The sequence below is a fragment of the Callorhinus ursinus genome, unplaced genomic scaffold (assembly GCF_003265705.2).
Source record: "Callorhinus ursinus isolate GAN/ISIS: 27379988/994484 unplaced genomic scaffold, GSC_fseal_2.0 scaffold4, whole genome shotgun sequence".
Lineage (NCBI taxonomy): Eukaryota > Metazoa > Chordata > Mammalia > Carnivora > Otariidae > Callorhinus > Callorhinus ursinus.
The window spans coordinates 133,778,263-133,806,111 of record NW_027397066.1 but is presented as its reverse complement, the minus strand read 5'-3'; the positions used below and the strand labels follow the sequence as shown (position 1 = coordinate 133,806,111).

Sequence of the window (27,849 nt, the reverse complement as noted above, 5' to 3'; positions counted from 1 at the left end):
GGTCACTATAGATTAGCTACCACCTGGCTGTGTTAGGCGCTGTGCTAAGCAATTTGCGTCTTTAATCCCCAAAACGACCCTCTAAGGTAAGCATTTTTATTCCTATTTTCCAGACAAGCAAGCTGTGTGTCAGAGAAGCAGTCACACGCCCGTTAGTGGCAGGCCTGAGGCTGGAATGGAGAGGACTGTCTCCAAAGCTCTTCTATACTATCACAGTAGGAAAAGCGATGAAACACGCAAAAAAGAATAAAAAGGACTGGGGCTGCAACTTCAGCACACGAGAACAGAGGAAGAACAGAAGGACAGAAGTACAGAAAACTACGGAGAGCCGATGCCAGGTCAACTACGCGGAGACGCCGACGAAAGTCGGCGCCGGAAGTCGGGGCGCGGCTTCCGGACCTCACACCGGAAGTGGCTCGTCAGCGCCGCCGACAGATCTTCGTGGAGAAAGTCGCTTTTGGGTTGAGCTGCAGGTCGTCCACGAGGTTATTTGAGTTCGCTCCCAAGCGTATCTGCAATTCAAAATGTCGCACCCGTCCCCTCAAACTAAGCCCTCCAACCCCAGTAACCCCAGAGTCTTCTTTGAGGTGGACATCGGAGGGGAGCGAGGTAAGCGGAGTCTGATACTTGCGGAATGGCCCCGAGGAAGCTATGCTTCCCGGGATTCGGGGGATTCCGACCGTGGCGTGCCGTTCAGGCCAGGGGCTGCTCTGTGGTGCGGAGGGGACGGCTGCCCAGACTGGACTGCTGGAACATATCCAGGCTTCCAAGGCTGGGTCGAACCAGCGCCCTTGTACAAGGCCATCGGTCGTGCGGAAGTTTCTGGAAATTTTTGGTTTCGGGATTCTGGGGGCCGTTACGTTTGCCTCCTGATTTGGTTGTACCTCCTCGCCACCTTTCACTATCAAGCAGGCATAAAATAAGACTATTTTATGTTTGCAGTGGGACCTTCAGAAAACTGATAATGTGTTTGTTGGGTTCCGGTCACGCCGTGTCTTATGCCACCCGAGATATACCAGCAGTTGCCAGATTGTTTGTAAATTAAAGCGACTTTTGCTGGTTGATTTTTCTTATTATCAGTTTTTAACTTAGAGGTCCCGTCAGATTGGCGAACGTTTGTTTCTCGTGTTGGCATTGGGGAAAATGAGCTCAGTGTAGCAATGTGGTTGCCTAGGCTACGAAAGCACTTCGGGAGCTCTGGAGGTCTTGTGAATTAGCGTATTGCTTTGTAACTGAAATACTCTTGTTCTAGAACAGGTTAGAATTGTTAGCTGGTCTGTGTGAATGCAAACGGACACATCAGGATTCAGCGACTCCCTTGGCTGATTATGGACACACACATGTATTTATATAATAAACATAAACATATATATTTATTTTGTTTTGAAATTAGTGCGAGGTTTGTTTTTACCTGCCCTAGGAGTTGTCTAAAATGGGAACTTTTTCCTCTTTTGCTTCAGCGGCTGCACTAGGGAGTTTCCATAGAGCACAAAGGCTACAGCTATACTTAAAACTCAGCCAACCCGACCACTCAAAGGATATTTGATTTTCTCCTATTGGTTACTTGGTGGTTGGAATTGCTGAGTACAAGTAGAAGAAATTACTCAAAATTTAAAACCATTTGTACTTCATGGTGTCCCTTATATGGTCCTAATCTGCTGGCTCTGTGTTTTTGATCCTTTGTTAACATGTAGAAAAATGATTGTTTCAAATTCATCTAGATACGTGACACTTAACATTAGACTAATTTTGAATATTTAGAAAAATGACCAAAAAAGAGAACTTGGTATCTCAGTCACTATACTTTCGCCAACCATCCTTTTATCATTTGCTTATTTAGTTACTTGTTTTGCATACTGACATGTTTTCATTTTTTTCTTTTAGTTGGTCGAATTGTCTTAGAATTGTTTGCAGATATTGTACCCAAAACTGCAGAAAATTTTCGTGCATTGTGTACAGGAGAAAAAGGCATTGGACCCACCACTGGGAAACCTCTCCATTTCAAAGGATGCCCTTTCCATCGAAGTATGTGTAAATTTTTTAATCTGATTCTTATAAATAATTCTGTTCTGTAGCAATTAGGGAAGAAAATCCTAAGTAAAGGGAAGTAAAGAGTGAAAATTAAGAATTACTGTTAGTTTCAGGAGAATGCTCTAACATCTGAGGCAGTAGCTCAATTTCATAAAGGTTGGGCTGTGAACAGTGGAAATATATGAGAGGGTACTAAAGTTTACTTATAGAGAAATGGACTACCTAGCTTCACCAGTGCCCTAGCTCTTCATTCCATTGGGATTAGATTGAGAAAAAAGGGTGTGCCATGATAAAGAAGCAGACTTTAGATAGTTTGACTGCCTGGTGGCAAAAAAGTTGTAACTACCACTTGGGCAGGATTGCTTGGGAAGGCTGTAGCGGATTTAAAGATTCAGTGTCTTGGTGTGATATTTAATTAAAAAATGACATTTCACAATGCTTATCACACTTTTTAATCATACCTTTGTTTAGTGATTATTTGATGCTTCCCCTAATGGACTGTATGTTCCATGAATTCAGGAACTTATCTTTTCACCATCTTGTTTTCAGCATGTAGTATAGTTATTGAGTGGGTACTCAATAAATATTTGTTTAATGAATAAGTATGTTAAAGTATAATCTTGAGTAGTTTATTAAAAGCAACTTAAGAAAAAACTAACATTGATTTTAAAATGTTTAAACTGTTGATTTACATTCATGTTTAATAAAATACTAAAATATACTGTAGAGTGTAGTATTTGGAAAAGAGTTGACATAGCAGGCCTGAGACTGCTCTCCTTGGAAAGGTTTGCTTGCAGCCTGGACATTAGTTGGAGTTTAGGAACTTGGCACTGGAACCATTCCCTGAATCATAAAGATGGTTTACTGTGCCTGGATTATTTTACAAACACTTTGATTTATGCTAAACACCTGTTTTCCTTTTGGGAGTCTGAAATTTTGGTACATGCTAGGTAGAGAGTAACTGCATGATCTGGCCTGGTTAAAAACCTTGGGCTTACCTGGGCAACAACATTGTGCATATGTTGCAGCATTTTTTTTTTGCTGGAGGAAGAATGTGCTCTCTGACCTTTCATGGGAGGGAGAGAGTATAAGGAAGCACATAGATTTCTCCAGACTCTGTTGTATCTTTTCCTTTTATCGACTAGCTCTGTGTCCGTCCTTTATTGCTGTAATACAACCAAATGCTGAGTCCCATGAATCCTAGGAAATTTCTGAACATGAGAGTGGTCTTGGGAACCTTTGACACCAAGTGATAATACTTGCTGAAGTACTCCCATTATGGTATAACAAATCTACTGGGAATAATTGGTCTTTCCTAGTAGACATCAGTGAGTAACACATGTCTAGCCATATACACAATGAAAAACAGTTGCTGCACCCAAGGAATTAATGTTTCCTGGAAGAGACAGATCATTACGATACATGTTATGAATGTTATAAAGTGGAGGTAGAGTCAAGATATTGTGGGAGAAAAATTATGAGATCCAACTTTGGGGTCTCAGTGACAGTTATATAAGGGAGGTACCATTTGAACTATTCTTAGAGTATTAGTGAGTGATTAGTCAGTAAAAGTAGTTTGGACCCAGGCTATGAAAAGCCTTTTAAGAGTTTGGAGTTACGGGGATGGGTGGGGAAAGACAGGAGAGTGGTATGACCAGAGTCATGTTTTAGGAAGTTTCTTTCTTACTACATGTTCATTAGTTAACATTGCTGTAGTCATCCATATTTTAGTTTCTAATAGTTATTTTCCTTTTCTGTAGTTATTAAGAAATTTATGATTCAGGGTGGAGACTTCTCAAATCAAAATGGGACAGGTGGAGAAAGTATTTATGGTGAAAAATTTGAAGATGAAAATTTCTATTATAAGGTAAAGTAGGCAAAAGTAAGTGTTTATTGCTAATAATAAAGGTTGTTATGTGTCTGGTCTGGGATACTAGTTGGATTAAGACACCAATAAATGTCTCAAGTGTGCATAGATTCTCCTTTTCTTGTAAAAGATACCATATTTGTGAACATGCTCTTTAACATACAAAAATTTCATCCACTAATTTTATTTGGCAAAAATACAATGGTTATGTCAGTGTGATCCAGGTTTACATACTTCACTAAAGCCAATGAGTTTTTAAGAGCAACCACCATATGGCACATTGTTTCCAGGAAGAATGTTCTCATTATCAGAAGGATGGTAACTTGTGCATTTTTATCCTTGAATTTGAAGAGCAACAAAACCATCGCTAATATCCAGGATGTTAGGGGATTTGCAAAGTAGCGGATATGGTTAATGTCCCAGCTCCTAAAGGACATTAGTGGTGCCTTTGCCGTCTTATATTCATTGTCCCAAGATGTAATCGGGTATATTGCATCATTCAAGTTGTAAGAATGAACATGTAAGTACAAAAGTAGAGTAATATCTTTGGAAATGAGGAATATGAGCAAGGTAATTAGGATATTTTGAAAAGAAAATGTCATCAGTCTTTTAAACAGTATTTATTGGCTGCAGCTATTATGTATTTAGTACTGTCACTGGCACCAAGGAGTTTATAAAAATAAATAGCCTTGATAACAAGGAATTTATGGTATTTATGGGGAAGACAAGATTAAAACACGTGGGACAAGAGGAGAATAATATAATAATGGGCAAATAAATGCTAAATTGATTGAGACTTTCTGTATATATTATAGGAGAAAGAGATGATTTATATATTTCAAACTATGAGGGAAGATATTGAAGAGGAATGGGTACTTAAGCTGGGCTTTGCAGGGTGGCCAAGACTTGGTTAGACAGGAACTAAAACATAGATTCCAGTTTGAATGAGGGATATAAGTAAGTAAAGACAAAGACAATAGGAGGCTGAGAAAATAAAGTTAATATTCTATTTGTTATTATGGGAAAAGCACCAAACTTTTGGAAAGGAAAAAGGGAAGCTGCCTCTGAAGGGTGAAAACTAAGATTATGCGATTGCTTTGATCAAAAGAAAGGACACAGCTTTTGCCTTCTGCAAACTTGGTAGCCCTGAAAGCTGAATTTTTTGGGTTGCAGGGGTAAAAGGCATTTTCAGTGGGAAGACTAACATGAGAGTACAATGCATGGCCCAACAACGAATAATTTAGAAAGCCTAAGGATAAAGTGGAAAGATGAAGAAATCTGGTTTCACAGCACTTTTGAACAGGTTGATGCCAAGTAGAAATTTGATTTCAGGATGTATGCAGCAGTTTCTTTAGGTCATGCTCTGAAGAATGGTTCTCTGAAGATTCACTGGGGATGAAAGCCATAATGTTTGGATTACTTTGAGATTAGGAAAGTACTTAAGAAATGTCCTGTCTAAATTGAATATCCCATCACTGTTCCCAGTTTATTGATGTGTAAAGGAAGAATCCTAGCGTAGGCCCCTAAAAATGGGAAGACTATTGAGTTCTTCTCAGAAAAGAGAACATTCATTATAAAAAAGGACAAAGTATAATCATTAGATTTCCTTAATGCAGCATCTTTGTCTTAAAGTTGAGATATAAGCCTGTTCTCAAAATGGCCAATTTAGAAATCTAAATTGTTATTTTATTTGGTTTCATAAGGTTTTTTTTTAAAGTCTAAAAAGTGATTAAGTACCCCATGTTTGTGAATTAAAGGTTGCAATTTATACAAAATAACACTACATTGTTTGCTCTAAACGATATTACAGCCTGCCCTAGTTTTCTGTGAATGGTCAGTGAAAGAACAGTTCAGACTAGGACCTCTAACCTCGGTTTTCTTTTACTGATTTGTATTTCTACAGCATGATCAGGAAGGCTTATTGAGCATGGCAAATGCAGGCTGCAATACAAATGGTTCTCAGTTCTTTATCACAACAGTCCCAACTCCTCACTTGGATGGGAAACATGTGGTATTTGGCCAAGTAATTCAAGGAATGGGTGTGGCAAGGATACTGGAAAATGTAGAAGTGAAAGGTGAAAAACCTGCCAAAGTAAGTAAAAAGTTACAGTGAAATACACTTGTTATTTTAATTACTGTCTTAAAGAGATGTAAGTAAAAGGATCAGATGATTATTAACTGGGAAAATGTTAAGATGACTTTGGCATAGAAGCCTAGACCTTTCACTTTTTCTCGAAACTTTTCTACAGTGGGAAGGATAACATTAGGGTAGTTTAAAAAGAGATTTTTATTATTTCCACTTCAATTTTGGTGATTTTTTTTTGTAGGTTTCTTAACTCTTCTCTACCTGCAAAAGTTTGAATCAGCATGTACACTAGTACATAGTAGGAAGAGGACAGGAAGCCAAGAAGCCTGTTGAGACTCTGCTGTTTCACTGGTGGTTTGGCCTTGATCTTGTTATTTAAATTTTCTGGGCATGTTTCCCCATCATATATAAATTACTTTAGGGTTTAGACTAGATTATGTAACTCTAAAGAGCCTTGTGTTCTAAATGTCTGTGAAATCACAGTGGCCACAAAACTACCTAACCTAACTGGCAGGGCTGTGAGTGGGAATTGGAAACTGAAATACCTGGAGGAGGTAGGCTGTCACCATTGTATGAAAGAAACAGTAGTGGAATTGAAAGGACATGCCTCACCTAAAGAAAATTACATAGAGAATGATAATATTTTCCACATATTCTTATTTATTGAGCTGCTGAATAGCAGTAAAACACTTTCCTAAAATAGTGTCATGGTATTACTTGGAATGTATATAAAGGGCATTATTGTAATTAGAGCAGATAGATGAGACTTCTGTCAATCTGTCATTTGAGAAGTGACTTGGACATTGTTGCACATGACTTACAGCTGTATAGCTTTTGAACCCAGATTTCTGGTTTTTAATCTCATTAATATGGTAGTAGACCTCTACAATTTAGGATTATTTTTACAGTTGTGCGTTATTGCAGAATGCGGAGAATTGAAGGAAGGGAATGATTGGGGCAAATTCCCAAAAGATGGATCTGGTGACAGTCATCCAGACTTCCCTGAGGATGCAGATATAGATTTAAAAGATGTGAGTACTTTTAGATTAGTCAAATTTTAATTATTAAAAATAGTACTAAAATTTTGAATTTCTCATATCAATCTGTCTTAGTGATAGAACCTAGCATTAAACCACATTAATTACTAAAATGCAACATATTTGTATTTTTAAATACAGGTAAATAAAATTTTACTGATAACAGAAGATATAAAAAATATTGGAAATACTTTTTTCAAATCTCAGAACTGGGAGATGGCCATTAAAAAATATGCAAAAGTTTTAAGGTAATAAAATATTTTTAATTAATTCTAAGAGTTTATAAATTGAATTATAAACTGAAATTCAGAGTTGTTTATTGTCTTTTTGGCAGAATTACTTTGCAGCATAATAACCAGATGTGTTGAAATAGTTTCACATCTTTTGTTTCCTCCAGCTTCTTATTTTGAAAAATTTCAAAATACAGGAAAGGTGAAAGAATAGTATATGAATACACCTGTACCTTTATCTCTTTACACTATTTTTAACTTTTACTATCTTAGTTTTTGTAGAATCATTTTGAAAGGAAGTTACAGATACCATGACACTTTACCCCTAAATAGTTGAGCAGGTAATTCCTAAGAAACGAAAACATGCTTCTACATAACCTTGATACATTTGAAACACCCTGAAAATAACATTGATACAAGATTATCTAATATGTAATCCATGTTCAAATTTCCACAATTATTTCAATTTTTTTTTTTTTTAGTCCAGAGTCCACTGTATCATTTGGTTTTATGTCTTTAGTCTCTTATCTTTAGTAGTCCCTACTCTGCACTAGGTTTTTGTAGTCATTTGTATCTTGTGGAGTCTTAAGTCAGTTGTCTTATTGAATACCGTCTGTATTTATTTGATTACTTCCTCAAGATTAGTTTGAGGTTAAATATTTTGGTAAGAGGACTTAAATCGGTGGTGAATATTTCCTTTGATAACACATCCTGAAGGCACACGTCAGTTTGGCCTATTTTGAGTTTTGGCACTTGGTTAAAGTGGTGTCAGCCAGATGCTTGTGTCAGAAAGCTACCTTTTCCCTTTCGTAAATAAGTACTTTGTGAGGTGATCCTGTGAGATTGTGTGAATGTCCAGTTCCTAACCTTTCTTTCATTCAGTGAGTTTTTGCATCATTGAAGATCCTTCCCTGAATCAGTTACTATACTGGTCACAGAACTGATTTTCTAATTTTTTCATTCTGCAGTTATTTTCTGGCATTCTCATGTTTATAAGAGCCTCCTCCTTCTCCCCACCCCTTTTTAGTATTATATACCTGTGGATTTTTTTTAAGTTCAACCTATTATTATCATTCTTTTTGATGTTCAAAGGGTTCCATATTTGTCCAATGGAAGCCCCCTCTTCCTGTATCCTTTGGACATGTTCGTATTAGTCTGTGAGCACTTGCTTTCTGGTACAAGGTGTTTCAGTTTCATCTTTTACTTAACTGTTTCCAGATCTGGTATTAGCAGTTTCTCCAAGGAGCCCTGGTTCTTGGTTCTTTTTATTGGGGGATAGATTTTAGAAACCATATTCTGAGGGCCAGGTGTGCCCATTGTTTCTGGGCCCTTTTCCGTGGGCAGAGCCAGGAACTGTATTCAAATACAGTTCAAAATTAAACTGCAAAGGTTCTTCATCTTGCCTCATTCCATTCTCTCTCCCACGGTGACAACCTTGGCCCAAACATACTTAACGTTGAAAAGTACATAATGGAGACCTGAGCTTTAAAAATTGGGAAGTGTTAGTAGTGCATAATTATCTTTAGATTTGAGGAATGCTGTTAAATTGGTTTCTTTGAACACTTCGGGGAAAAAAGTTGGAACAAATAAAAATCTTCTAAAGAAAAATAAGATGGTGATCATTAAGAATATTAATATTAGCATTTGATGAGCTTTTTATATCAGAAATGACCTAACACTTTTTGCCATAGTTGAAGGAGCAGAGTAAGTTGTGTGTGGCATTATATGCTACCTTTATTAATGTATTCTCCAGATATGTGGAAGGTTCAAAGGCTGTTATTGAGAAAGCAGATAGATTGAAGCTGCAACCTATAGCTTTAAGCTGTGTGCTGAATATTGGTGCTTGTAAACTGAAGATGTCAAATTGGCAGGGAGCAATCGACAGTTGTTTGGAGGTAAGTCTCTTTGACATCAGACTTTTTGAAGGAGTGGAATTATGATTTATCAACTTGAAAAAAAGCAATTTTATGTACAGTAATATATTTTATTACAGAGGACCAAATGAGACTTGATGAAACGTAACTTAAAAGTCATTTTCTCTCTAAATATTTTGAACTTTCAGTTCTTCCTGTTAATCCATTTATTTAGCTGATGACATTATGTAACTTAATATCTATGAAGATACGTTCCTTTTTTCCTCAGAGCACATGTATCAGCTCATTTATTCATTGAACATATTGAGCACCTATTGTGTGCAGGGCATTGGAATATGGGTTGCAGAGCCAGTCAGACTTGGTGTTTTTGTTAGACTTCTGTCACTAACTTTGTGATCTTGGTTAAGTCCTAATTTTAGAGTCTTAACATCTTTATATTAAATGAAAATAATCCTGTCTCACAGGATTGTTAAAAGATTATATAATATATGTAAACCATTTAGCATAGTTTTGGGCACATGTTAGGCACCTAACAGAGATTAGGTGCTTTAATTAAAAGACTCATACTCTTAAGGAACTTTTTGTTTGACTGAGGAGGGAGTCTGTTTTAATTTAGGGTCATCAGGACTTGTATAAAGAGAATGGGTACTACTGGAACATACAAAGGTCACCTGTCTTTATGGGGACATCCAGGAATACTAACTGATAAAACTAGATAGGTGGCAGCATTATCTCCTTACATAGAGCAATTATGATACTCTCCCTATTGCACAGTTGAAAAATTTTCCAAACTAAAGTGTGTATTTAGAAAGATCATCTCTAATAATTTTTATGTATATTGCACATTAAGCTATGTACTTAGATCAGCTATGCCCAGAGCAAGTAGAAATACAGTGAGATGTGGTACGCCTAGCTGGCTCAGTTGGTAGAGTGTGTGACTCTTTTTTTTTTCTTTTTTTTAAAGATTTTTTTTATTTATTTGAGAGAGAGAAAGAGAGCACATGAAAGGGGTTAGGGTCAGAGGGAGAAGCAGACTCCCTGCTGAGCAGGGAGCCCGATGCAGGACTCGATCCCGGAACTCCAGGATCATGACCTGAGCCGAAGGCAGTTGCTTAACCAACTGAGCCACCCAGGCGCCCGAGCGTGTGACTCTTGATCTTGAGGTTGTAAGTTCTAGCCCCTTGTTGGGTGTCGAGATTACTTAAAATTAAAAAAAAAAAAAAGAGATCTTAATTTGGTAGGATAGTTAGAATAAGGGATAAGAATATATTTAGAAGGGAGCATATAGGAGCACCTGGGTGGCTCAGTCATTAAGTGTCTGCCTTCAGCTCAGGTCATGATCCCAGGGTCCTGGGATCGAGCCCCACATCGGGCTTCCTGCTCCCTGGGAGGCCTGCTTCTCCCTCTCCCACTCCCCCTGCTTGTGTTCCCTCTCTCACTGTCTCTCTCTCTGTCAGAAAATAAATAAAAATCTTAAAAAAAAAAAAAGGGGAGCATATAACAGAGGAAAAAACCTAACCAAGTAAATGATGGGTCTTCACTCTGGATTTCTTTCTTTTTTTAAGTAGGCTCCACACCCAACGTGGGGCTCGAACTCATGACCCTGAGATCGAATCACATGGTCTTCTTTTTTAAAATTTTTTATTGTTATGTTAATTACCATACATTACATCATTAGTTTTTGATGTAGTGTTCCATGATTCATTGTGCATAACACCCAGCGCTCCACGCAGAACGTGCCCTCTTTTAATACCCATCACCAGGCTAACCTATCCCCCCAGCCCCCTCCCCTCTAGAACCCTCCGTGTGTTTTTCAGAGCCCATCGTCTCTCATGGTTGGTCTCCCCCTCCAATTTCCCCCCCTTCATTCGTCCCCTCCTGCTATCTTCTTCTTTTTTCTTAACATATATTGCCTTGTTTCAGAGGTACAGATCTGTGATTCAACAGTCTTGCACAATTCACAGCACTCACCATAGCACATACCCTCCCCAATGTCTATCACCCAACCACCCCATCCCTCCCACACCCCCGCCACTCCAGCAACCCTCAGTTTGTTTCCTGAGATTAAGAATTCCTTGTATCATTGAGGTCATAGAGTCGCATGGTCTTCTGACTGAACCAGCCACGTGCCCCAACTCTGGATTTCTTTTTGACCTTTGAGAGGCAGATAATACAACTTTTTCAGTAAAATCTTAGTATTGACCTTTAGAAGATGTGAAGTAAACAAAATTATTTGTAATATATTTACTTCAAAGGAGAGACCTATTCAACTTTACTCACACTCCTTAAAAAACCCTGTAGGTTTTTGTTGAGGATTTTTGTAGGATTTTATTTATTTATTTGACAGAGAGAGACAGTGAGAGAGGGAACACAAGCAGGGGGAGTGGGAGAGGGAGAAGCAGGCTCTCCGCCGAGCAGGGAGCCCGATGTGGAGTTTGATCCCAGGACCCTGGGATCATGACCTGAGCTGAAGGCAGATGCTTAACGACTGAGCCACCCAGGAGCCCAACCCTGTAGGTTTTAAGTAAAAGAGTGTAACAAATTTTTTATTCATAAGTTTTCTGTTATCATTTAGGGCCCAATCAGGAGATAGAAACTATATAGTAATTTGAAAAGAGAAAGTTTAATATAAAAGAGTATGTAAGAGGGTATTGGAATAATGAGGGGAATGGCTAATAAAGAGAATTCTAAAGAATATGGGAAAGCAGATATATATATCTGCTTTATATATATGGAGCAGTCACTCCCCCTAGGCTAGGATGGAGCCCCCAAGGAAGAGGCACCTCATGACAGCCCCTAGGCTGAGGTCCAGACCTCACTGGGGAGGGAGGATGGCTGTGACTTATTGGGTGGCAGAGAAGTTCATTGGCTACCATACTTATGGGACTCCGCTATAGTGCTTGGGTAAGTTGCCTGCAGTGAGCTGCTGTGTGCTGTTGACCAAGCTCAATGCAGGAGCCTGCAAGAAGTGTACTGGAACCTGGAAGAGAAACAGCTTTTCTCGTCTGTGTCCTTTTGGTGCCCTCTACTGATAAAATGTAATGTGCCTGCTGGCAGAGAAGAAATTTACAGGGTCCATCCAGCTCCATTATCACAGAGCAGTGAAGGGTTGATTTGGAGCTGACTGGCAATAAATTGAAGTTTAGTACATATATTTAATAATATTTAGGTAAAAATATTATTTTTATAATTTCTTGTAGGCTCTTGAAATAGACCCATCCAATACCAAAGCATTATACCGTAGAGCTCAAGGATGGCAAGGATTAAAAGAATACGATCAAGCATTGGTAAAATTTTGTTCTAAGCTTTAATATTTTTAGACAATCACCTTCATAAATCATATATCTAATATTTCTTTAAATGTTTTTTTTTTTTTTCAATTAAAGGCTGATCTTAAGAAAGCTCAGGAGATAGCACCGGAAGATAAAGGTAAGTTGGCAATTTTTATGGTCAAAGTTCATTTTGTCCTGTTAAGAATGTATCTTTATGAACCATTATACCCTTTGCCACTTAGATATTTGTTCAACAGATATTACATAATGACTGTTATTGGTACTGATCATATGGCAGTGAACAAGTCAAGGTCCCTGCTCTCAAAAGAGCTTACATTCTAGTTCCTCCTCAGAATACTGATTCTCCCATACCCAAATATTTTTCTCTCATATCATTTGAAATCTGGTTCCTATTACTTTAATTCTAGTTGAAAGCACAGCAGTAAAAGATACAGTATTTATGATGAGTTTAATGTCTGGGACTATTCATTAAGCCGAATGAGGCCATAATACAAGTATTCTAGTTACTGGATGTATATTTTAGGAAAGCTTTGGAAAGTTAGGACAAAAATTAGTTTGTTTTTTTCAAATACGCCTGCTACAAATAGTGATACGAGATCTAGATATTAAAATACATCTTCAGTCTCTCACTGCTAAAGTAAAACAGGGGAGGCACTTAATTGCCTTCTCATAGGGAGAGAGAAGGCAAATCTACACATAATTCAGTTAGACTTCTCTCAAATTGACAATCTTCTAAAATTATCTCATGGTTTTTGTATTTGTGGGATTGCTTTGTCAGTAAAATAGTCTGTTAATTGAGCTCAGTTACTTTACAGAGAAGAGTTGTATCAACGGGGAGAATTAACTATCATGTGTAAAACATTAGTTGTTGGGCATCCTAATTTTTTGGGTGTTTTGAGAAATAACCCCTATTACGTGTTTATTTTACAGCTATCCAGGCAGAATTGCTGAAAGTCAAACAAAAGATAAAAGCACAGAAAGATAAAGAGAAGGCAGCGTATGCAAAAATGTTTGCCTAGTAAGAAGTTCAGTTTTACTTAAATACGCATTGATTGTTATATAAAGGCAATAAGAAAATTTAAAGGTTTTTGTCGGTTATATATGATCCCTGATGTGTTTCCTTTGATACTTCAGTTTCCCATTGTTTATAGTTCAGGAATACTGAAAAGAGTTCACTCTTAATAAAACAGTGTTACAAAATACAGTGAAGTTTGATTTTTTTTTTTTAAATGGCTATCTGCATTAATCACAAAGAATAACGGTGTCTGTTATTCTAAACTCGGTACCTGTTTCTAAACTCCTAAAGACACATCTTGTTGAATAAACACTTTAAAGCTTAAATTTGTATACTGTTTCCCTCAATTCTTTATTTCCCGGTGGTTGGTTTTTGCTGGTGTTTTGTACTTATTTACAAAACATTCAGGGGTCAACACTCTTTCTCCAAAGGGCCAGAGAGTAAATATTTTAGGCTTTGTGGACCATTGTCATCTGTCACAACTACTCATTTCTGCAGTTGTAGCCACAGGCCGTGTGTAAACCATGGGCATTGTGTATTCCAGTAAAACTATTCATGAGAAAAGTGGTGGGCTGGATGCTAGCCTCTGGTATAGAATATACATTTATATTTGAAGTTTTGAATTTGACAAGTCAAATCTACATTAAAGGCCAGTAGTGTATTTGCTATTGGTACTGAATCTTTGAAGAATTATAGAGGCAAGCAGATGCTACCTCATTTGTGAGGTTAACGTAGGAGGAATATTCATAATTTCAGGGTTAAGTATAAAATGTTTATTTCTTTGATAATTTTATGAACATTCTGATCAGTAATATGCAGTAAAATATTTTGACACCTGTTGACTTCTTAACATTTAAAGTTAGTTTGCCATACATTTTAAAGGAACTATCAAACGTGCCTGCAAATGAAATCAGTTGCAGTTTACATTCCATTGTAAGCAGGTCCTCCACCACCTTCGGGTACCACCCAGTTAATATTCTGACTTGGATCTTTAATATCACATGTTTTACAGTGCACGCAGTTCTGAGCATTTATCTGTAACCGAAATCCATCACCTTGTTCCAAAGGTACAAATTCATAAACTCCTGTAAGGAAAAATAAGTAATACTGTGAAGTGTACCTGTTTTAATTTCAAGATTCAAAAGTAGAAATTGAAGTCCTGGAAACAGTAGCTACAGAAACCTTGAAGGTTTGTTTTCTTAATGTTTACCCACAGAGAATATTATGAAGATCTTGGTGTGTGCTACTGCTATTAGTATAAATTAAGTATGGATAAAAGCAGAAAGTATACAGTTATTTGGCTAAGTTAGTCTTATAAAACAAGGGAACAAACATTTAGCAATTTTTGAGTTCCAATTTTATATGTGTGTTACAACTAAAAAGACAGATCCAATGCTTACCCTTGGAAGAGTTTACAAACCAGTGTAAGGGCAGAAATGATTTAAAAAGTCAAAATACACAAAAAGATCAAAACCCTGTCCTCAGAGTTTACATTCTAATTTTAGTCCCTCCAGAATATACTGATTTTCATATATCTGCATACTGTTCTCCCATATTAGAGATCCAGTTCCTATTATAATTCTAGTTGAAAGTTTACATTAAAGGATACAGTATTCATGATGAATTTAATGTCTGGGACCATTTTTTCAGCTGAATGTGGCTATACCCTAATGTTTTAGTATATATATATATATATATATATGTATATATATAATGTATGTGTATGTGTAGGAGCAGCCATGACGCATGATTTAAGTCATGTGAACATGGAAAGAGGTATTTGGTGTTCCATAATCCTTGGTCTGAGGGTAAGGGAAAGGCTTTTTTTTTAAATTTTTTAATTTTTTTAAAGATTTTATTTATTTGAGAGAGAGAGAATGAGAGATAGCACGAGAGGGAAGAGGGTCAGAGGGAGAAGCAGACTCCCTGCTTAGCAGGGAGCCTGATGTGGGACTCGATCCCAGGACTCCAGGATCATGACCTGAGCCGAAGGCAGTCTCTTAACCAACTGAGCCACCCAGGTGCCCCGGCTTCTTTTTTTTTTTTTTTAAACTCATGATCTGGAGATCAAGACCTGAGCTGAGATCAAGAGTCAGCCACTACTAACTGAGCCACCCAGGTACCCCAGGAAAGGCTTTGAGAAATGTCAACTGAATTAGGCTTACCAAAAATTCCCTATTACTTTAGCATTGCTAGAATAAGAACGACAAAAATGAGTTTTCTAATGGAAGCTGGATGTATGGGGTCATTTACAATTTCCATGCAGTGGAAGGAGACATTTCTTAAAGTAATGGAAGCATATTTCCAACATGGTTAAAACAAATATGTGTGTTTTAGGAATGGACAGAAATCATTACTGACCTGCAGGGCAGAATCGCTGCTCCGGTCCATCATATATTGACAGATTTCTATTTACAGGAATACTGTCATCCTTTAAGGTTAAATGTGCTGGCTGGTCATGTTCATGATTAGTACCACTCAGAGCCACAGATGACAAAAGGTCAAAACTGATCTGTCCATCGGGTTTGGGATACTCAATAGGTGTGCAGTCCTTGGCTGGCTTGAGCTGATCAGAGTCAGAACCTTAAACAGTTTTGAGGAAGATTTTGAATAAAAATATAACACTAATGTAAAAGTACTTTCTCAAACATTTTTTTTTTAAATTTTTTTTTTTTAAAGATTTTATTATTTATTCATGAGAGACAGAGGAGGAGAGAGAGAGAGGGAGAGAGAGAGAGAGAAGCAGAGGGAGAAGCAGGCTCCCAAGGAGCAGGGAGCCCGATGCGGGACTCGATCCCAGGACCCTGGGATCATGACCTGAGCCGAAGGCAGACGCTCAACCATCTGAGCCACCCAGGCGCCCATTTCTCAAACATTTTTATGAAAACTTGAAAATATTATACCGAAGAAATAAGACTTTAGTCCTCTTACAGTAATGATAAAGATTAAAGATACTGAATTTATTATTTCTCTAATAAAACAAGTTTGAAACAAATTAAAAAATTCACTTTATTAATGGATCCTATTCATGAGATTTAAAAAAAAAATTTTTTTTTTTTTTTTTTAACTCTATCCTCAACGTGAGGCTAGAACTCACAACCCCAAGATCAAGAGTTGCATGCTGTACTGAATGAGCCAGCCAGGCGCCCTGCATTCATGAATAGCATGAATAGTTAATGATTATAATATTCATACTCAAATATGTTGGAATTACCTTTATGTTTTAGAGTCCACGGCTCCATTCCTCTAAATATCCAGTAAAAGACTCCAGTGTAAAGCATCCCGCCATACACACCCAGTATCCCATGGCAGGATGGTCTGATATTTCTAACAGTGTATAGCTCTTTCCACACCCAGGATTTCTTTATATTGTCTTCATACTCAGGTACATGAAGTCCTTTTGTTAAAAACATGAAATGTTAAGTGTCAAATTACCTTAAGGAGTATAAAATACTTTATCAGGAAGGTATTTTGCTACTGAAATACCTGATGAGTGAATCTTAAATTTAAACAGGTGGTCATGTAAGACCACACTTGAAGAATCTTTCACATACAAATGCTGGCATCTTCCAAAAAGATAACCATTTGATATATGTTAACAGGTGGTAAGGCATTTGATTTCTTAAACTTAGTAGTATGGAAAATTAGTTTTAAAATTCAATGAATCTGAAAAGTTTCCTTAAAGAGTTCATGCTACCTACAAAAGTGAAAAATTTTCATAGTTGATTAAATGAAACACTTCTACCTGTTACATGTTGAACTGTGTCCCCCCCAAAAGATTATTTTCAAGTCCTAACCCCCAGTTATGTCAGGATGGGTCACAACAGGATCACTGCAGATGTAATTAGTTGAGGTCATACTGGAATAGAGTGGGTCCTTAATCCACCAACTGGTGTCTTCATGAGATACACGGAGAAGAGAGGAGAAGACGGAATCAAGAGATTGGAGTTATCCTGCCAAAAGCCAAGGAATGTCTGGGGCTATCAGAAAGCTGGGAGGGGCAAGAAGACTAAAGACAGGAGAGAGTAAGGTGCTATCAACACCTTAATTCTGAACTGCTAGCCTACAGAACTCAGAATAAACTCCTGTTGTTTTATGCTGTCCAGTCTTTACTTTGTCGTGGCAGCCCTAGGAAATTCATAATACCGAAATGGTGCATGCATTTAATATTTAATGGGACAAACTGGTTCTTCTTACTAACTTGCACAAACTCTGTAGTGGCTATCCACTTTCCAGTCATTGTTCTGTTCTGGCTCCATTCCCTTTCCCTCAGGCTTTAATCTTCCCTCCGTCTGGTCTTTGTTGATCTACTTGCACCAGTACTGTCTATGTGCTGGTACTGTGTGTACACGAAGTGCAAGTATGGCTTGTGGTCCCAACAAGGAAAGCTACTTGGCAAGAAAATGAGAAAAAAGTTCCACTACTCTACAGTTACACTTCCTACCTATTCTGTTCTCTCTTGCCTCTTCTATGTTCTACCTATATCCCCTTCCTCTCCCACAGCCTAGGACTCCATTTCTACAAAGACATTTGAAGGCATAATCAGGTTTCATACTTCTCCCTGGAGGAACATTTGTTTTTTGGAATTCTAAGGAATAAGGTTTATTTATCAAATAAATACTGAGTTGTTACTATGTGCCAGGGATTTGGGATTCCTGGTGAACAAAGTCTCTGCTCTCTTGGAGTTTTCCATCCAAGAGGCAGGAGACAAAGTTGGTAATTATGTGCCAAAAGGGGGAAAATACTATAGGAAAAAAAAAAAAGTCTGTTGGGGGAAGGGGTGGGAGTGCTCTGTGTGTGTTGCAAATTAACTGGTACAGTCCATATAAGGCCACCACGAGAGAGAGATCTGAGCAAAGGGGAAGGGAATGAGGGAGTCAGCCATGAGTAAAGACCACGAGATGGTCTTACAGTCAAGAAGCCAGTGTGGCTGGAATGGAGAGTAAAAAGAAATGAAATCAGAGGAGTGCAAAAACTTAGGCTTTTATTTTGAGAAAAATTGAGAATTACTAAAGGGTCTTCATAGATTAAGGGTTTATGGAGGTAGAAGAGTTTAGTTCTTCCTCTCCACGAGAGCAGAAGGGTCACACCTATGGCTGTGCTTGCAAAGCCTGCAAAGGACAAGGTGCTGCTGGATTCTGCAGTCTGCAAAGCTGTTCTGTTTTCAGATTGAAGACCCTGCAGTATTTGTGAGGTATCTTAGTGTGTACATGATACATATGAAATGTAATAAAGTACAGTCAAACTTGAAATCATTTTTTAAAAAATTTTTTAAAAAGTTCAAGCAATCTCTATACCCAACGTGGGGGTCCAAACTCATGACCCCAAGATCAAGAGCCGCATGCTCTACCAACTGAACCAGTCAGGTGCCCCAAACTTTATTTATTTTTTTTAAGATTTTTATTTATTTATTTATTTGACAGAGAGAGAGACACAGTGAGAGAAGGACCACAAGCAGGGGGAGTGGGAGAGGGAGAAGCAGGCTTCCCGCGGAGCAGGGAGCGCGATGTGGGGCTCGATCCCAGGACCCTGGGATCATGACCTGAGCCGAAGGCAGACGCTTAATGACTGAGTCACCCAGGCGCCCCAGGTGCCCCAAACTTTAAGTCATTTCTAAGTAGGTGGGACATCACTGGTACTATTCTACTTTTGATGTGAATAAAACAGAACACTGCCATAAAAATCTAATTACTGAGATTAGGTCATATAGTTTTCTTTGTACAGCATACATCTGAATGCTTTGTGAAAAGGGACAGATCTTTTAATGTCACCTGAAATATGCATAAAGACCTCAAGATTTTTAATTGTATTTATTTTCATCCTCTATCTATATACTAAGTGTATGTTGAAATAGCTTCTTTTTAAATATCTCAGTGAAGAACCTGACAATTTTCAATGCTTTAAATAGGAGGTTCTTACCTATTGTCTTTGATTGGAGATTTTCACTAGTTAGTTGATTAAAAATAGATTCTGCTGCCAAAATTCCACTTTTCATTGCTGTGTGGGTACCTTTGATCTTGGGAACATTCATGAAACCAGGACTACAACCAATTAGTAAGCCACCAGGAAAGGTGAGTTTTGGTATAGACTGAGGAAAGAAACATTCAAAGTGCATTTTTAGCTTAAACAAAACTGAATACTACAGATTATCATCTCTTAAAAGTCTTCCAAGGCTGTAGGGAAAAATGTGAAGGGGAAAAATCAGAGCGAGGGCAGTTTTTTTCCCCATTTCCTAAGAATGAGGATTAGAACTATTACTATTTTTCTAAGACTTTTTCCTCTTCTTCCCCATGACTAACCTACATGAGACAGATTTAGGACCAGAGCGTTAACATATTAAATAAAATGTTATTTTTACATATCCATGTCTAAAAATACTCCCTAAACCTAAACAACTATTATCTAAATTGTAATCTGCTGTTATGTGCATTCTCAGCAACACATGATTGACAAAAGGATGTTAACTCTATATGCCCTTTTTGTTTTACTTTGATATCTAGGGATGGAAACTTAGGTTCTCATCATGGCATCATTACAGTTAGCTACTTCCTTAAAGAATATATTTTAATATATGAATTTATGATTATGGTTCTCAGACTGAATTCAATATTAGAACCACCTAGATAAAAGAGCATGAAATCAGGCTCACAGAGTAGATAAGAGGGGGAGGGCCTTCCGGAATATTCCTAGCCAGAAAGAGATCCTAGGAATTGGGATAATGACAACACTTCTCTTAAGGAGGGCTGTGGTCTTGCTGACACTGTTTGATTTAATAACCAGAAGACTGTCAAGTTTAAGAAAAGGGCGTGGATTACTAGTACAAGTTCTTCCAAACTGGTGCCAAAGTCCTATGAAGAAAAGTCTCACGGCCCAAGCAACCATATTTTTACATCCTGGGAGGATCCTACCCTGTAGGGCAGTGTTACTGGCAGCTGGGTATCTTGTTAAGGAACTGAGGAAAAGTTGCACTGAGAAATGTATTCTAGGATATGCATTAAACCACAAATTACTGGAAACCCTCCCGAATAGGTAAGTTTTGGCACAAACTGAAAAAGAAATAAAAAGTCGTGTATATAGAAACAACCTTATTTATAAAGAGAACTGGTGGTTGCCAGAGGGGAGGTGAGCGGGGGGATGGCAAAATATGTGAAGTGGATTAAGAGGTATAAACTTCCGGTTATAAAATAAGTATGACTTAAAAATTTTCAAAAGAGGGAAAAGAGTCATGTCGTATTTGTTAGTTCAAAATAAAATCAAATGTTTCAAATTATTGCTTAAGGTTCTTCAAAAACTTACTAGAACTACATTTCTGAATCTTTGACTAACTGAATCAGAAAATTTAAGTAAAAAGTGAGTGTGTGTGTGTAAGTGCATGTGTGCGGTCAACTCTTCCTGCCATTCTAAAAAATCATCTGAGATGTTGAAACACACAAAGCAGATGTTTTTAAATACAGATCTGTATGTCCTATTGAATATACTGGGAACTTTATAAATTAAAAAGAGCAGAATTAGACTGACAGATATTATAGAGATTGGGCAAAAGAGCTGAATGGGCTTGAACATAGTCATGCAATTTAATAAATATTTGTTGCAAATGAATTACTACTCTAGAAACAAAACCTCATGAGAAGTAATTCCATAGCAACAGAACTTAGGGATACTGTTATTTTAAGATTCTAGGGATTACATTTATAATTTAACTATGATTTTACTTGACTTTATGAATTATTGTTACAGTAATAAAGTATTTGGAACTTCATTTTAAAGGTTAACTCCCTTCTCCCCCAATTTTCTACCATCTGTTACTTCTACAACAGAATTACAGAAAAAAAAAAAAGACATCCAATCTATAAAATGGCTCCAGATTCCTAGAATATTAGAGACAGAAAGGATCATCTATAAAATAAAGGCCAGAGAAGATAAGTAACTTGCTTTAAATCACTTGGTATAAATTTTAGTAAGCTAATTTTTTAGATCATCTTACCTAATATTTTTACAGTAGTACTAACAGCTTTTATCATAGCTACCTAGGTTTTTTTATCTCATTGTCTATATATACTTAATACATTAACTTTTTTTATAACTATGCTGTTTTATAGCTTGTTTTTTTTATTTTTACTTAATATCATATCTTTAACATCTTTTCCATGTCAACATCTGCAGATGTACCCAACATATTTTTACTGACTACAAAATTCTTTGTATAGACTTGAGCTACCAGTTTCTTCTTTTTTTGTATGTTGTATTATATACTGTATTCTTTTTTGAAATTTAAATTCAATTAATATATAATGTTACATTAACATTTCATAAGATTTATTATGAACATATACTAAAATAGACAATTAAGGGCAAAAGCTTGACAGAGGTCACCTAAAAGGCATGGATGTTACTAGGTAGTTGGGATGAATTAATTACCTTTGTGGAAAACTAAATCTCTGTTTCCTGGCAGCTAAGGAATAAAGGAAAATATCTTTGGATCATATAGTTTTAATTTTCTGGCTAAAAACCAACCAACCAACAAAAAGCCTATAAATTTATCTCAAGAAATCAATATATTCTTTTTTTTTTAAGATTTTATTCATTTATTTGACAGAGACACAGCGAGAGAGGGAACACAAGCAGGGGGAGTGAGAGCGGGAGAGGCAGGCTTCTCTGAGCAGGGAGCCTGATGCGGGGCTCGATCCCAGGACCCTAGGATCATGACCTGAGCCGAAGGCAGATGCTTAACTACTGAGCCACCCAGGCGCCCCGAAATCAATATATTCTTAAAACTAAATTCATGGTGTAATTTTATTTAACTATGGTGTGACACAGTTTTATAAACATTATATGCTCTGATTAAAGTTTCTTCCTATGACATAATTTTCTATTCTTTATCTGAATTTATTACATTATATTTCCAATGTTTACTTCATAATACAGAAATAAGAAAAAGTTGGATGAGTTACCTGAAAGCCACCTTCATTCAGGGCTCTGGCTCCATATGCAATCCTTTTTCCACCTTCCAATGTGGGCTGAATGCTGGGATGGTGTTTCCACCTCTGGAACTCTTTAAATGGACTCAAATATGGATTCTGGTAGTCTAGACCAACCTTAAAATTTTTATATTTAAATTTGGTAGATTTATACAATTAGACATTTTTATTTCAAATTATATCAAGGTAAAATGTGATCAATATTTATAAGAAAACATGTACATTAAATTTCTTGTATTCAAAGTACTTGGAGAAACATATGCAGTAATCCAAACTTAAATAAATAACTGAATAAAATCTGTTTGGAAAAGAAAGGGTAAACAAAAGGATACCATGTGTTTATAATTGGCCAAACTTAAAAAATTTAGAACATATTAATAAATCATTGTGCTCTGTAAATAAAAGCCCAAACTAGAAAAATATTTGTAGGTAAGTGTCTAACATTATGTTTCTACAAAAGGAGTTGTAATTATTTTTCTTTTATCAGTACCCACTCTAGAAATTAACTAATAAGCTATCTGTGGTACTAATGAGGCAAAAATGAAGAAACAATGTAATCAAACTTAGAAAAAAGAGGACAAGAAATATAAGAAGTTACATTTTATAAGGCATTATCAAAATGCTGGAATTAATAACCAAATCTTTTTTGCTTTGAAAAAATTAAGTCATTGGAATAATCATACAAAGATGAGAAACTGAACACTTGGCTGGGTATCAAAAAACACCAATAATGCAAAAATTTAATAATGTGTCATATACAAGTCTAGCTATGACATTAAATTATAAAGCTGCCACCAACTGTAAGGTACAGAAACCCTTATTTTTCCATTCCTTGCAATGTTCAAGATGTAGTTTACTGCAAAGATGTAAGTGGCCAAAAAGGGAGAAAATGCTTACATTTTTTAAAAGTTAAAGATTCAAACCCAGTGCTGATTTCATTTTTTGTGACAGCATGCCATAGTGGAAAATGGGCTTGGAAGTCACGCAAACTCAGGTGTGAATCCTGCCTCTGTCATTTAATGGGTGTATTTGGGAAAGTTGTGTAACTTGTTTGGACTTCAGTGTCCCGTCAGTAAAATAAGGATATACATACTTCATAGGACTTTTATGAAACTTAGAATTCTCTGTGAAGCCTAGGGCATAGTGTTTGGCATTTAGTAGCTACCATCACAAAAGCTATGTGTGTTTAAAGCTATAGACCAATGCCTGTAACAGCCACAAGCACTTTACCTATTGACAAAATTAGAAAGTGACTTTTAAATGAAAAGCATTTTACATGCTCCAGATTTTATAACACTGATGATCCAAGGACTCTAACAGTAGAGTTTTCTAGAATGGGTGTGTAACTTACCACAAAACCAAGGGCTACCAGGGGTTCGCCTTCATTTAAATGGTAGAGGAAGGAGCCTCCATAAGTGTGTCTGTCCAAGGGCCAGCCGACAGTGTGATCCACTCTCCCTGGTTTCCACTTCTTTTCATGAATAATCCATAACTTAAAAAAAGAAGTCCTAGAGCATTATTTAAGTTTTTTCTGCCACCAAAATATATCAAACTTGCCAGGTTTTATGTCTTAGTTGTGAAAATTTCAAGGGAAAAACTGTAATAAGAGAAGAACTTCACATATCAAGAAAATTGTATCAAATAGCAGTATGATGAACTGGACTAAAAACAGGTCAGAAAAGCTACGAACTCTTTAAGAAATTTAAGAAAATGATTAGATTTCCAAATTGGTTAAGACTTTCATGCGATTATAGGGAACACCACTGAAGAGATGAGGAAAACTTCTGGGGTGTTGGTAATGTTCTAGATCTTGATCTGGGTGGTTCCATGGGTATGCTCACCTTATAAAAATTAATTGAGCTGTACACTTACAATCTGCTGCTTTCCAGTATATATGTTGTTCTTCAATAAAACAGCTCTTGCTCTCCTGCACTCCCCTTTTCCCAAATGAAACAAACTGTTCATCTATTTCCAGAATGCTAAGTTTGTTTGTTTTTTTTTTTAAAGATTTTATTTATTTATTTGACAGAGAGAGAGCGAGCACAAGCAGGCGGAACAGCAGGCAGAGGGAGAGGGAGAAGCAGGCTCCCCGCGGAGCAGGGAGCCCGAAGCGGGGCTCCGTCCCAGGACCCTGGGATCACGACCTGAGCCGAAGGCAGATGCTTAACTGACTGAGCCACCCAGGTGCCCCTGGAATGGTTAAGTTTTAAATTTTAAACAATTTCCCTTTGAAATATCTAAAAATCAGATAATATTATGTGTTACGTGCAACCTACCAAAACAATAAAACCTTTACTCACAATAAATCTAGCTATATACAGAATTGGAAATATTCTGAGCTTTACCCCCCAAAAATGTAACCAGAAGCATTGTAATGAATCTTTTACACTCTAATAAGCCCAAGGTTTGGGAAAACAGAGACTGGATAAATTGAGAAAATATATTAAACTTAATCTAATTAAATTTTAGGTTTCAGATCAATATACTATGGCTATACTAAATTATCTTCCCAGTGTTATTTTAAAGCAACAGTTCTTGTAGGATGTGGTCACCCTACAAACAGCATAGGGGTATTAAGTCAAATCTTATTAGGACAGATGGCATTACAATGAAAAGAAATTCATATTACAAATATTTTTGTGATTTCAAGCAATGTTTCTTAAAACAATTACAACACACAGAAACAATTTAGATAATAATGGAATTTGATTAGTAATATTTTCTAGCCCCTTAAAAATATCCCAAATATTTTTAGTTATGATGAACATTTCAAGTGAATGAAAAATATAGCAACTATAAAATTATATCAATGTTACAGACTACATTATAATACAAATGAGTTTAAACTCCATAGTTTAAAATTAAAATTACAAAAACAAATCAGGATACCTCCTTCAGTCCAATTCCATAGGTTTGGGGATCACAATTGGCTCTCAAATCAAACTTCTTATATAGTTGCTTGGCTAGATGTCCGTGGCAACCCTCTGCAAAAACTGTAACTTTTGCATGTAGTTCTAGTCCTCTCTCAAATGTTGTCTAAATAATAAAAACATATTAAATTGCAGCATTTAACAATTCAAAAAATATTCACGATCTGGTCAGTTTTGATTTGAACTATGATTCAGGTATAGAAGAAACAATACAAATACATAATACTGGAAATAAAACTACTGTTGTAAGTGGAATCTAATTTAAATTTTATAATATATCCTGTGTCTTTGTTGTATTTTTCTTTTTTACTTCCAAAGTACCTGAATGGTTAAGTGTGTAAGAATTAAAAAAGCAAATAAAGCATGCTCATGCTAAAAATATTCTCTACAAATGAAAATAAAGTGGAAAGTGAAAATCCATTTCCCCCCTGTTTCTGGTTTTCCAGTTCCATCATCTGAAGCAAAAAACACTATCAAAAGCTTTCTTGTGAATCATGACAGAAAATTTCCATGAATAAAAAACTATATAGAGTCTATTTATATCCTTCTAACACAAGTAGAATGATACTAAATATACTCTTTAGCTACTTGCTTTTTTCACTTTAATTTTACTTGTTCTCTATTGCTGAATGTATATTCTAAAACCGAATTTTTTCCAAGTGGAAAAAAAGCCATAATTAAAGTCTTTACCTCTCTTTTGCTCTCTGTATTTTGCACTTACACCTACCACAAGGCACTCAATAAAGTTTACTTAGTAAAGGAATACAGAATAATCAGTGAAGTCTCTTATGAAATATATCTTTTCTGACAGTTCTCTATTCATTTTATGTGTATGTCTGTCTATATGCAAAGACAAAAAGTAGTTTTACACTGAGTTTTATAACTGTTTTCACATTAGTTGAATGTAAAAGCAATACACACCAAGAAAAGAATTTTCTTTTTTTTTAAATAGAGAGAGCTCATGAGGAGGGGCTGGGGCAGAAGGAGTCTGGAGAGAGATTCCTAAGCAGGCTCCATACCCAACACAAAGCCCGATGCCGGGCTTGATCTCAGGACCCTGAGATCATGAGGTGAACCAAAATTAAGAGTAGGTCACTTAACTGACTGAGCCACCCAGGCGCCCCTAAAGCAATCATTTTTAATGCTTGAATAGAATCCCCTAATTTTTCAAAAAATTTTTTAAATTATTTATTTTTAAAAAGTTTTATTTATCTATCTATCTATCTATCTATCTATCTATCTATCTATCTATCTATCAGAGAGAGAGAGAGACAGAACACAAGCAGGGGGAGAGGCAGGCAGAGGGAGAAGCAGGCTCCCTGCCAAGCAAGGAGCCCAATGCAGGACTCAATTCCAGGACCCTGGGATCATGACCTGAGCCGAAGGCAGCCGCTTAACCAACTGAGCCACCCAGGCGTCCCTCAAATAATTTTCAATACTGGGACATTTAGGCTGTTCTAGTGTGTTTCACTATATAAAGCATTGCCTAGATGAATATACTTGGTGCTAAATATTTTCAGTCTGAATGGTAAGAATTATCTCATTAATTTACTAAATTAATTGATTATTACAAAGTCTGAACATCTTTCACACATTTATTGGTAACTGCTATTTTTTTCTTGTGCAATGCTTATAAGTGTCATATATATGCATACATGTATATTACACTTACATACACATCCTGTAATTTCACTCAGTATCTTTTTATTTTGTGCTTGCCTGCTCACTCTCATTATACTTCACTCATCCATAAACCATGTTAACAATCTAGTATGTACAGTTTTACCCAAATATTTAAACACACATACATACTGAGATACATATACACTTAAACTTTTTTGGTTCCTGATTTATTTTACAAAAAATAGGATAATTTAATACTGTATCTTACTTTTCTCACTTAAGGATACTTCATGGAAATCTTTTTACATCATTGTAGAGCTCAAATCTTTCTCCTCAATGGCTGGATAGTAGTCCATGTGGAAATACCACAGCTTATTCATCTATTCTGCTAATGTGTAATAGCCATTCACTCTGTTTCCAGTTTATTTGTGACCAAAAATGGTTATAAAACATACACTCTTGTGTATATATCTGTCTATATATATACATAAATTCTTACAATATTGGTGCTTTTATTCCTGTAAGGTAGATTCCCAGGAGTGGTACTGTTCGATCAAAGGGCACACCTATTTTTATTTTATAATATAACCAGTTCGCTTTCCACCAGCAGTGTATAAGAAAAGCCTTTTCCCACAGTATGGAAGTTACCCTACACCCCAGCAATTGCACTACTGGGTATCTACCCCAAAGATACAGATGTAGTGAAAAGAAGGGGCACATGCACCCCAATGTTTATAGCAGCAATGTCCACAATAGCCAAACTGTGGAAGAAGCCAACCTGTCCTTCAACAGATGAATGGATAAAGAAGATGTGGTTCATATATACAATGGAATATTGCTCAGCCATCAGAAAGGATGAATACCCACCATTACATCAACATGGAT

General features: G+C 36.6%; 2 protein-coding genes and 1 long non-coding RNA gene across 7 annotated transcripts in view; 2 read left to right on the top strand and 1 right to left on the bottom strand.

Annotated features, from left to right (window-relative positions):
- The window catches only part of LOC141372664 (uncharacterized), a 52,892-nt gene extending 33,877 nt beyond the window's left edge, over positions 1-19,015 (top strand). Inside the window, exon 3 of one of the 2 annotated variants that reach the window (XR_012378061.1) lies at positions 18,859-19,015. This is a non-coding gene — a long non-coding RNA (uncharacterized lncRNA). The remainder of the gene's footprint in view (positions 1-18,858) is intronic. The other variant, XR_012378064.1, reaches the window with a different exon arrangement.
- PPID (peptidylprolyl isomerase D) lies at positions 415-13,620 on the top strand. Of its 3 annotated transcripts, XM_025874378.2 has the most exons (10): positions 416-609; positions 1,885-2,025; positions 3,792-3,898; positions 5,802-5,990; positions 6,893-7,015; positions 7,163-7,269; positions 9,005-9,146; positions 12,326-12,412; positions 12,512-12,554; positions 13,349-13,620. In XM_025874378.2, the coding sequence occupies exons 1-10, from the start codon at positions 525-527 to the stop codon at positions 13,435-13,437; spliced, it is 1,113 nt and encodes a 370-aa protein (XP_025730163.1). In that variant the 5' UTR covers positions 416-524; the 3' UTR covers positions 13,438-13,620. The 3 variants fall into 3 exon arrangements, with proteins under 3 accessions (XP_073748524.1, XP_025730163.1, XP_073748523.1); XM_073892422.1 differs by having other exon boundaries at positions 12,512-13,620; XM_073892423.1 differs by lacking the exon at positions 6,893-7,015 and having other exon boundaries at positions 415-609; positions 12,512-13,620.
- Positions 14,192-27,849, bottom strand: part of ETFDH (electron transfer flavoprotein dehydrogenase) — a 27,962-nt gene continuing 14,304 nt past the window's right edge. For both annotated transcript variants that reach the window (XM_073892420.1, XM_025874377.2), the window contains exons 7-13: positions 25,301-25,447; positions 23,763-23,903; positions 22,385-22,528; positions 19,353-19,521; positions 16,648-16,830; positions 15,795-16,016; positions 14,192-14,518 (exon numbers count right to left, since the gene is read on the bottom strand). In XM_073892420.1, the coding sequence (XP_073748521.1) occupies positions 14,355-14,518; positions 15,795-16,016; positions 16,648-16,830; positions 19,353-19,521; positions 22,385-22,528; positions 23,763-23,903; positions 25,301-25,447 (1,170 nt within the window). In that variant the 3' untranslated portion in view covers positions 14,192-14,354. The remainder of the gene's footprint in view (positions 14,519-15,794; positions 16,017-16,647; positions 16,831-19,352; positions 19,522-22,384; positions 22,529-23,762; positions 23,904-25,300; positions 25,448-27,849) is intronic.